A 12,265-nucleotide genomic window follows, 5' to 3' on the forward strand; every position below is an offset into this window, starting at 1 on the left:
TTAATTGTTGCTGGAATAACGCTGTTATTGTCTTATGTGCCAAATGACTTTAAATTACCCCCATAATAACCTTTAGAGTCAAGATCACGGGGGTACCTATATTCAATGTAAACGTTATCCTACACAACAGTATGCATATGTACCCACTTCTAACAACAACATGGCCAGTCGTCTAAAAATTCCCAATATATGAAGCATACTTCTTTGCATTCTACGCCAGATACCAACGTTTAACCAAAATTATATACTGTCTATAATTTATATTTTTATCCATAAACATCTGTGCAGCAATAAATTAACTTACAAATATCATTAAATGTGATTCCGTTGATAAACAGTGAGGTTATAAAGGGTGGAGTGTTTCCAATTTCTGGACAAAAACAAATACAGACATAATTTCTATGTAACCATATTGCCAAGTTACTTTCAGGATTTAAATGTAACCAGGGGTAGTTTTGCAATTAATGATAACTATCGCATATGAATATTATATTAATACCTATTGTTAATATTTATATGTCACACATTTATTTCAGTTATAATTTTAATAGTGTCACAACACGTTGCATAATTCTTTTATCAGTTGTCCATCAGTTGGTTAGCTGTGTTGTGCTTTATGCTGTTGGGTGTGGGATCAGGGCACGTGACGTTAGTGACAGTTACGCTTGACTGGTAGCAATGCATGCTGGTAAAAATCCGATCTTCCCCCCCCCCCCCCCGCCAAAAATAACCACACGTTGGGCACTTCCATCTTTTTCTTGAGGTGTCGAGATGTAAATGTAGAGCTCCTACATCAAGTGAAAACCAAACTTTAAATCTTAACAGACTGTAAAGTTGTTAATTGTTTATATATATGTAATCTATTCATTTATGCTGTGTTTAGTGTGAGCTGAACAAGATGTTCTGGTTTTTCCCTATGGTTTTTTATTCGCTTGAATAAAAATGGCTGAACCTACGCCGAGGTATTGTTGTTGTTAACATTGCTTCAACCGAGTGAGGGTTACATAAAGATTTAAAAATGACATGACACCAAAACAAGAATCTAAATACAGGTACCGGTATTCTCCCCACCCCTTAATTATAGTGTGTATAATGACAAAACTCCTAAAATAGCACATAAAAACCATTATATTCTGTTGTATCTGTACTAAATGACCGGCCTCATTGGCATCGTGGTTAGGCCATCGGTCTACAGACTGGTAGGTACTGGGTTCAGATCCCAGTCGAGGCATGGGATTTTTAATCCAGATACCGATTCCAAACCCTGAGTCAGTGCTCCACAAGGCTCAATGGGTAGGTGTAAACCACTTGCACCGACCAGTGATCCATAACTGGTTCAACAAAGGCCATGGTTTGTGCTATCCTGCCTGTGGGAAGTGCAAATAAAAGATCTCTTGCTGCTAATCGGAAAGAGTAGCCCATGTAGCGGATTTCCTCTCAAGATCTATGTGGTCCTTAACCATATGTCTGACGCCATATAACCGTAAATAAAATGTGTTGAGTGCATCGTTAAATAAAACATTTCTTTCTTTCTTTCTGTACTAAGTCTAGCTTGGAATTTTGTTCACTAAAGCTCCTAGCTTGGCACAAATCTACATTTATCTACCAGATCCAGAAAAATAAAACGATAAAAACAAAATAAACAAGAATGTAACCAGAAATCCTGTTCAGATAATATCATTAGCCAATGCATTTAGTGATACAAATTTATTAGAAACAGGATGACCAGAAACACTTCGGTTCTACGAAAATGGATAATCTAAACAATAAAATATGAGTAATGTTTGATTTCATTGATCATAAACAGCTCTAATAATGAAAAATATGCTGTAGTGTTTAAAAATTAGTGTCAGTCCCTTTAATAACACTTTCTATTAAATCTGCATAAAAATATTTAAAAACAACAACATTAATTCTCCACACGTAACAACTATTTAAAGCTTTATAGCAAATATAAAACGGGGGAAAAAACCCACTAATGAGTTTAGAAAGCAGCAGGATCAGTTCTCCTCCGAACCATCAAACTCCTGCAAGGAAGGACGAATAAGAAACCTGATTGGGTCCCCCTGTGAGATGACGACCATTATGAAGCCATACTTGTGATACTTCCACCATCATAAAGATGGCTGGCCACCACACAGTCCCGACAGTCGGGGAGCAGTAATCTAGAGCACACTGCTGGGTGCAAACATTTCAGTCCAGGAGATCAGGGCAAGTTTCTAAATTCGGGGGAAAAGTTGTCAGCGTCTGCGAGATAACGAGCCCACGTGAACTAGAAGCACCTCAAAAATCAAATGTTTTTCTCTCTTAAAAATGATAATGATGAGCCATGAACGGGACAGGACTCGGTGCCGGGGAATTCAGTAATTGGTAAACTGAACAGCGTGTTGTGCGGCTTTTAGATGTTTCAAATATTTAGGTTATCTCAGTGATACTGACACCAGACAAAACACATAGATATATATATATATATATATATACACACACACACACACAAAAAGAGTTGATTTTTTTTTTACCTTTCTTTTTTATCAAAATAAAACCATTTGATAAAACAAATACTGTATATAGCTTCTATTTAGGGCTAAACGATTAAGATAAATTATTTGATTTTAGTCCTCTCTGTGGGAAAGAGCATAAAAAAAAGATCCCTTGCTGCTTATGGGAAAATGTAGCAGGCTTCTTCTGAAGACTAATGTCACAATTATCAAATATTTTGACATTCAGTAGCAGAAGACTAATTAATAATTATGCACATTTTCCTGTCTCTGAAGTTTAGCCATCCACCCCGTTTGTTCAGGACAGGAATTAATGGTTGCAGCCGGTACTAGGATGCAAAGCCAGCACATATTAGCTTAAAGCTGTGGCCTAGCCACTATGCGCCGCCTCTCAAAGTTAGTTATTCTTACCTACATATGAAAAACTCTTCTTTTACTTTATCAGACATAAGAGTGAGATCTGGCTCAGTCTGTAGAGTGTTCACCTGAGGTGCATGGGTTAATGAACTCATTCTCTGACTAGATTTTTTTTTCTGGACCCAACCAGTGCTTAACAACTGGTATATCAAAGGCTGGGAATTCAATAATTGGTGAACTGAATGCCTGTAGTGCAGCTTTTAGATGTTTCAAATATTTAGGTTATCTGATAGACACCGACACCAGACAAAACACATTAATCTGTTTATTTCTTATGGACTTCAATAAAACCATTTGATAAAAGAATAGGCATCTTCTATTTAGAGGTAAAACATGAAGATAAATAATTGGATTTAAATGATCCTTTGCTACTAATGGAAAAATTTAGCAGGTTTCCAGTGAAGACTACTGGTCAGAATTACCAAATGTTTGACAACCAATAGCTAATCTTTCTTTCTTTCAACTTATTTTTGTGTTTAGGTTCAAGCACACTGTCCTAAACACACACCTCAGCTATCTGGGCTGTCTGTCCAGGACAGTGGGTTAGTTGTTAGTTGGTTAGTGGTTAGTGAGACAGAAGAGGATGTAGTGGTCTTACACCTACCCACTGAGCCCTTAAGAACTCACTCTGGGTTGAAGCCAGTACCAGGCTGTGAACCCTGTACCTACCAGCCTGTAGTCCGATGGCTTAACCACTGTGCCACTAAGGCCGGTATTAAATGTCTCAACCAGACAATATATAAAGTGAATGCTTATACAACTCTTCTATAGCCGTCTGCAGCCTTCAAAGAGTGTCTGCAGCCTTCAAAGAGCGCCCTCTGCAGGAAGTGGCCATGTTTTGTCAACAAGACTGTGGAGATAAAACCTCTAGGTACATGGCTATCCAAACAAAAACAATCAGCCGAACCCTTTAAACTGCATGTATTTAAATGATCTGATAGACTTAATACATCAAGCAATATTTTCCTCAAACAAGTGTAAACATTTTGCAGATGTATCAGAGATTGGGCACAACAATGAGCAGACGGCACAACAACAGTTAGTAACTGTAAGTTCCATATGGTCAATAAAATCCATTGTACTGGACAGACAACCCAGATAACTGAGGTATAAGTATCCAGGACAGTGTGCTTGAACCTTAAACATTTTAAAGATTTTTCACTGATTGGGCTCGGCACAACAATGAGCAGGCAGAATCCCTCCTTAACAACAGTTAATAATTGTAAGTTCTGTATGGTCAATAAAATCCACTGTCCTTAGCAGACAACCCAGATAGCTGAGGTGTAGGCCCAGGAAAATGTGCTTGAACCATAAACATTTTTCAGATTTTTCCACTGATTGTACTTGGCACAAAATGAGCAAGCAGAACCCCTCCTCAACAACAGTTAATAACTGTAAGTTCTGTATGGTCGATAAAATCCATTGTACTGGACAGACAACCCAGATAACTGAGGTGTGTGTGCCCAGGACAATGTGCTTGAACCATAAACATTTTGCAGATTTTTTCACTGATTGGACTTGGCACAAAATGAGCAAGCAGAACCCCTCCTCAACAACAGTTAATAACTGTAAGTTCTGTATGGTCGATAAAATCCATTGTACTGGACAGACAACCCAGATAACTGAGGTGTGTGTGCCCAGGACAATGCGCTTGAACCATAAACATTTTTCAGATTTTTCACTGATTGTACTTGGCACAAAATGAGCAAGCAGAACTCCTCCTCAACAACAGTTAATAACTGTAAGTTCTGTATGGTCGATAAAACTGTGGACAGACAACCCAGATAACTGAGGTGTGTGTGCCCAGGACAAAACGCTTGAACCATAAACATTTTGGACAGTACTTGGCCGACCAGAGTAGCTGAGGTGTGTGCCCAGGACAGTGTGCTTGAACCTTAACTGGATATAAGCATGAAAATGAAATGAAATGAAATTGTCAATAAATGTGCTGAACAGTGCATAATACTGGGAGTGATTCAACAAAGTATGACATTAACATTTATAGATTATGCTGTTAAAAAATTACAAATAGTAACCACTGTTTCTATACAAGGAAAACTAAAAAAATCCCTTTTAGAAGTAATGGGTAAAAAAAATCCTTTTATGACACATTGAAAAAAAAATCACAATTATACATACATAACAAATTCAAGTCATTGTTTAGCCATTAACTTGGTATCACGTTTGCATGTGATTTTTTTTTTTTTTTTTACTTGTGTATAGTGATTATAAAAAATAATACATGTTTTGTATCCAGTTTCATATGTGGAATGTTTACATGCAATAAAGTTTATATCTTTTCTTGTCTTATCCAAGGGTGAGGATCATCAGACAATTGACAGCATCTTGGATTAAAAACACACAGCTTATATTCTCTGAGCACACGCCCAAGTGCGTGGATCATCAGATAAATCATACCATCTTGGACTGAACACACACAGCAGGCGCATGTTTTACAGGAAACTGGGCAGGGAAGCATCTAGACTGTATTTTACAGGAAACTGATAGGGGAGCATCTAGACTGTGTTTTGCAGGAAACTGGGCAGGGGAGCATCTAGACTGTGTTTTACAGGAAACTGGGCAGGGGAGCATCTAGACTATGTTTTGCAGGAAACTGGGCAGGAGAGCATCTAGACTGTGTTTTACAGGAAACTGGGCAGGGGAGCATCTAGACTGTGTTTTACAGGAAACTGGGCAGGGGAGTATCTAGACTGTGTTTTACAGGAAACTGGGCAGGGGAGCAATCTAGACTGTGTTTTGCAGGAAACTGGGCAGGGGAGCATCTAGACTGTGTTTTGCAGGAAACTGGGCAGGAGAGCATCTAGACAGTGTTTTACAGGAAACTGGGCAGGGGAGCATCTAAACTGTGTTTTACAGGAAACAGGGCAGGGGAGCATCTAGACAATGTTTTACAGGAAGCTGGGCAGGGGAGCATCTAGACTGTGTTTTACAGGAAACAGGGCAGGGGAGCATCTAGACTGTGTTTTACAGGAAACAGGGCAGGGAAGCATCTAGACTGTGTTTTACAGGAAACTGGGCAGGGGGCATCTAGACAGTGGATATGCAAGTTTTTAGGGGGATCAGGTCATGCTTACCTGGAAAAAACATTTTTAAAAAATGCTTGGAGCTAGGGGTGGGATGGGGTGGGGTGATGAGGAGTGTGGTGTGGGGGCTGGATGGGGTTTGGGATTGACCCCCAAATTGCCCTCTGTGTACAAACACCTGCACAGATTATATTATCTCAACATATAGGCTAAACATTACAGATGTGTAACACACAGAATAAAATTATTTTACTGAATAATGTGCATGAACTGATAATAATTACAATATAGTATATTCTATTGTAAAAAGTTCTTCTTAAGTTAGTAACATATATATGTGTGGCATCAATGATACAGTTCAAAAGCTAGATGTATCAATGACACTTAAGTATTAGCCGTTATCAAAGCAAGGGACATAACTGGCATTTCAAAATGGGCATTTGTTCTGAAATAATTTTACATGATGAAGTCAAGCCTGCTCAACAGACCACCTATGTTAAGCTGCCACCTGTCTTAAAATACCACTTTTCTTGATATGTAGAGTATTTTTTGGAAAATTATTCAAAAATAGTTAATAATAATTATTAAAAAAATAACCAAAGACCAAATGTTGCAGCCACTTGTCTAAAAATTAGCAGATGACTAAACTGGCAATGAACAATGGACGGACAATTAAGTATTGGGTAACAAAAAGAAAGGAATAACACTCTATCACATTTTAAACATTTAATAAATAGCTGCTAATAAAACAAGACAGTGTTAAAATAAATATTCCTTGTCTTGCCCCAATTTACATCATAATACATGCATCAAAAATGGTACAATTGTACAATTCGATCTCCAAGGATTCTGTCATCAAAGATAACTGTAAAGTGTCATGCTGAAGTCTAAACATTTTCAGTAACATCACAACCTCCCACAGCAGGGATGAAACAACCTTGGACCAAAACATAAAAAGCAACAACTTTGAATGGGCTTAAATAGTAATGGTTTTATTGTGAACTTTCACAAAAAGGAAAGTTTTTTTTTTTTTTTTTTTTAGGTTGGCTCTAAAATTCAGCATTCCTAAAAAAATCTTAAGGTTTCTTCCATCCCTGCCAAGAATACACAAAAAGCACACCATAGCCAAGAAAAGAGATAAGGATGTTTCATCATTACAAATGGAAATAGTTTTACTCTTTCTGTTGAAATGTCGAGCAGAGAATTATTGTTATCAAAGCAAGGGACATAACTGGCATTTCGAAATGGGCATTTGTTGTGAGATAATTTTACATGATGAAGTCAAGCCTGCTCAACAGTCCACCTCTGTTAAGCTGCCAACTGTTTTAAAAGACCACTTGTCTTGATATGTAGAGTATTTGTTTGAAAATTATTCAACAATGGTGAACAAAAAACAAAAAAACTAAATTAACCAAACACCAAATGTTGCAGCCACTTGTCTAAAAATTAGCAGATGGCTAAATTGGCAATGAACAGGGTCAGCCCTGGACTTTTTATACATTGTTAGGTGGGTGTTAAACAGAGGTCTGTGTATATATGGCGAGGTGGCATGGACTGGTAACGTGTTTGACTAGTGAAGATAGATGGTGTGTTGTGTGAAGCATGAAATGAAGGGATGAAATAAACAACAGAAGAAACAGAACCAACAACAAGCTAGCCAAAACTGTTAGTTTTTCGAGGTGTAATTCTTGTTAGAAACAAATAAAACTTACGTTTGTTTTGAGTTGGGTTGATAATGTAAGCACCTTGTCGTTCGCAGTTTCTAGTTCACGACGTAATTTGCGAACCTTACGGAACAAAAAATAAAATTTCAATAAATAACGGCAAATTTAACAAAAATTAAATAAAAAAAAAGAGAGACGACTTTTATTCATAATAAAAAAAAATTAAATAAAAAAAAAAGGAATTTTGAGGTTATTCAATTGTTGATACTGTTTTCAGATGTAATATAAAATTTATATTACATGTTCAGAAACAATGCAGAGCGAACTCACTGGCATACGAAACAAAAAGATGAAATATGAAAAAGATGATTTGTTTTTCTTTAGATGAGAGAAATTTCTATGTCTGTGCAAGTATTGAGTGCAGTGAAAGCCACGAACACAACACACAATGCGGTCACCTACCTCATTATTCTGTTTGTCTTCAGCCTGTAACAGAAAAATAATGAATACCGTTATAATAGTATGTAGAACTTTAAGCTAGTGACCCTAGTTTCAGAGCTACGAGTAAGAACCATTTCCTTTTAATATAAAATTCACTTTCAGTTACCACAAACACTAAACCAGCCTGGTTACGCCATCGGACATAAGGCTGGAAGGTACTGGGTTCACAGCCCAGTACCGGCTGCCACCCAGAGTGAGTTTTAATGACTCAATGGGTAGGTGTAAGACCACAACACCCTCTTCTTTCTCACTAACAACTAACAACTAACCCACTGTCCTGGACAGACACAGGACAGTGTGCTTGAACCTTAATTGGATACAAGCATAAAAATAAGTTAAAATGAAATGAAAACAAACACCAGGATAGCTAGCCAGACGTCAGACACTCAATTCACTAAACTCTCGCAACATTGCGATAATCATAGTGCAAGGCAAAAACATTGGCAAACATGATAATAATGTTGCTTAAGAGAGTCTCGGAGAGGCTTGTGAATTAGCTTTTAGGCCGACATTTGCAAAATGTTTTGAGTAATTTGTTAATGGTGTGAAAAAGCTGTAATAAAATAAAATAAAGATAAGATAAAATTTATTGCATTTAAACATTCCACATGGGAACAGAAGTAATAGCCAGAAATATTTTACACTGCCTGGGAACCAAGGTCGCTGAATTTGAAAATGTATTATGTGCTTTAGATTAAAAACAATATATAACAACATATGCTAAGACAAAAAAAGTTGAGCAATTTGGTACCAAACGTATTGTAATTCAAACCTTGCAAATCCTGCAGCAGAGTTTTTAATTCTCAAAGGCACTTTTTAAAATAATACATAGACTTATTTTATATATTAAATATATATGTAACACCTGCTAAAGAATAATCTCTGTTTATTTAGTCAAATTAAATAACACTATACACATGTAAAAACATTTAAAAGATAAATAACGAAGTATAAATGAAACTTACCGATGAGAAACATGATGATGAGGTAGACACGAGAGACAGATTCGATCCATGAACTGTAAATCAATAAATTCACCAATCGTTTTTTAAAAACATCAGCAACTATAATAATTGTAAAACTACAATTTATTTACATGGAAAATCCACCATAAAACTCCCACCAACCCCCCCCCCAAAAAAAAAAAACACCCAGAAAAAACAAACAGAAAAAAGTAAAATTAAACTATCAAAACAATTCAATATAAGGGAAATAACTCCTGACAGGCATTGAACAAATGTAAAGCTCAATTTCGATTCAAAAGTAGTAACCGGCCTCGGTGGCGTAGTGGTTAAGCCATCGGACTACAGGCTGGTAGGTACAGGGTTCGCAGCCCGGTACCGGCTCCAACCCAGAGCGAGTTCTTAAGGGCTCAATGGGTAGGTGTAAGGCCACTACACCCTCTTCTCTCTCACTAACCACTAACAACTAACCCACTGTCCTGGACAGGCAGCCCAGATAGCTGAGGTGTGTGCCCAGGACAGCGTGCTTGAACCTTAATTGGATATAAGCACGAAAATAAGTTGAAATCAAAAGTAGAAATATTGTTAATTTATATATTTAAGCACCTACAAAGAAACCTTCAATAAAGTTAACTTAATGAATGCATTTTTAACAAGCTTTAAACAATATTTATTAAAATATTATTTTAATTTTTTTTTCTATAAAGTCTAAAAATTTTGTTTTGTGTTTAGATATTATGTTACATATTTATACTAGACATTTTCAAAATGTCTTAAAAAAGTCGATACTGTACACACGAAAAAGCACACAACATGTTAAACACACCATTCAAATTCATTAACATTTGACAAAACAACACATACTGTGAAAACAAGAATTAACACACAAAATAATACAAAAAATAAAACCCACTAAAACTAAAACCGTCTCGACGATCTCAACAAAAATGGCCAAAAGCATGTTAATAGCATGTTCTGATACATGTTATATTACATGCATTGTTAAAACATTTATTTGCTTGACCACTTGCAGACCTCATTAAACACATGTTAACAATTTCAGAATAAACATGCTCAATACACAAACATATGGTATGTGCACTACACACTATTAAACTGTATTGTGAAAAATTATTTTAATGTTAATGATTTTAATCTTCATGAATAAGAAAATGTTTGTTTTGTTTAACGACACCACTACAGCACATTGATTTGTTAATCATCGGCTGTTGGATGTCAAACATTTGGTAATTTTGACATATAGTCTTAGAGAGGAAACCTGCTACATTTTTCCATTAGTAACAAGGGATCTTTTATATGCATTATCCCACAGACAGGATAGCACACACTATGGACTTTGATATACCAGTCATGTTGCACTGGCTGGAATGAGAAATAGCCCAATGGGTCCACCGGCGGGGATTGATCCCAAACCGACCACACATCAAGCGAGAGCTTTACCCGCCCCTCATATAAAATAAATATTATAGCCATTTGCTTTGGTACAAGTCTGCTATTCATGTTAGTAAAGATTAAAACAATCTAGTAATCATTCCTTTTGACAGATTAATGTCCCATGAATGACGCCTTATGGTAAACATCCACCTGTCAACACTCTGACTTCTCCTTTTACAAACATACGAGTTTATCTTAACAACCTATCAAGTATTATTGAAAAAGCTATCTATCCAAAACATCTTTGCTTTTAGGGATCTTCAAAAACAAATTTAAATGTTAAATTCTGCTATTTAAAGTTTCATGAATACTTTCATATATATATATATATATATATAAACCCATGTACACTAAAGACCAATATATTTTGGATAATTAATTTATATTACCATATTTGACTGGAAATTAGCCCATGTCTTTGAATAAGCCCCCCTCTGTGTTGATAGCATTTAAGAAATGAGGCCCTTATTCGAAAATAAGCCCACCCCCAACTTTGTCACCTTATCACAGTAAATAACATGAAGATCAAAGTTTGCTCAAAGTTCATTTAAAAGGTCATACCTCCTGCAAAGTAAAGTGGTGATTTATAATCTTGTGTAAAGAAACTGTTCTGATTTTGCTGTTATTGTAACATGTTTCCAAATGACAGAGCCTGTATAACTATTAAAAGTACATATTAAATATATTTTCTTCTTTAGTATAATGTATATTAGTATCTGTACTATATTCAATGTGTTGTTGGGTTTGGGGGGTTTTAGGGTTTTTTTTTTTGTTTGGGGGTTTTCTGGGGTTGTTTTTATTTTGGTTTTGGGGGGTTTTGATTTTTTTTCTCCTAAAGATTCTAGTATCTCAAACCAGATTCTACATCTGAATAATTCTGTATGCAGAAAATGTTTTTATATATACTGAACTCCATTAAAAACGTACCAGTCAGATTTGTAATTGTAAAAAAAAGAAATAATAATATGTTTTAACCGATTTTGAATAACTTGATGTATTCTGGTAGGCAACAAATTACCCCAAAATTGTATACAATGGTTAGGGTTATTGTGTGTTGTGTAATAACCTCACACATACCATAGCAATAACAACTGAACATTAGGTTGTACAGTTTCAGTAGTGTCCAGCATTTACAAAATACAATGAAGTTTGAGCTACTAATTAGGAAGGAAGGAAATGTTTTATTTAACGATACACTCAACACATTTTATTTATGGTTATATGGCACCATATGGTTATGGACCACACAGATATTGAAGGAGGAAAACCCGCTATCGTCACTTCATGGGCTACACTTTTTAATTGGCAGCAAGGGATCTTTTATATGCACCATCCCATAGACAGGATAGCACATACCACAGCCTTTGATGGCTGGAGCGAGAAATAGCCCAATGGGCCCACTGACGGGAATTGATCCCAAACTGACTGCACATCAAGCGAGTGCTTTACCATGGGGCTGCATCTCGCCCCTATACTAATAAGGATGATCAGAAACACACTGAATATTTAGACTCTGATATTCTTTAAAAAAAAAATTAAAAAATTTAATATGAAATTTTAGTAATTAAAAAAGGCTGTATTAGAAACATTTTAACAATGGCAGGGCTCAGGGCACTCTCTTGACTTACCATATGCATAATCACTTAGGTATGCATAATCCAATGTTGATGATTTCGTTAGACCTGTTAGACAAATGCAAGACGTTTGTTAGGTAACAAAAACAA

At 36.2% G+C, this 12,265-nt stretch overlaps 1 protein-coding gene across 5 annotated transcripts in view; it reads right to left on the reverse strand.

Moving 5' to 3' along the window:
* The window catches only part of LOC121370783 (neuron navigator 2-like), a 212,107-nt gene that overhangs the window by 81,808 nt on the left and 118,034 nt on the right, over nucleotides 1-12,265 (reverse strand). For 4 of the 5 annotated variants that reach the window (XM_041496248.1, XM_041496245.1, XM_041496247.1 and 1 more), the window contains 4 exons: nucleotides 12,170-12,223; nucleotides 9,090-9,142; nucleotides 8,086-8,109; nucleotides 7,672-7,746 (listed from right to left, as the gene is read on the reverse strand). In XM_041496248.1, coding sequence (XP_041352182.1) covers nucleotides 7,672-7,746; nucleotides 8,086-8,109; nucleotides 9,090-9,142; nucleotides 12,170-12,223 — 206 coding nt within the window. The remainder of the gene's footprint in view (nucleotides 1-7,671; nucleotides 7,747-8,085; nucleotides 8,110-9,089; nucleotides 9,143-12,169; nucleotides 12,224-12,265) is intronic. The other variant, XM_041496246.1, reaches the window with a different exon arrangement.

The sequence above is a fragment of the Gigantopelta aegis genome, chromosome 4, assembly GCF_016097555.1.
Source record: "Gigantopelta aegis isolate Gae_Host chromosome 4, Gae_host_genome, whole genome shotgun sequence".
NCBI lineage: Eukaryota > Metazoa > Mollusca > Gastropoda > Neomphalida > Peltospiridae > Gigantopelta > Gigantopelta aegis.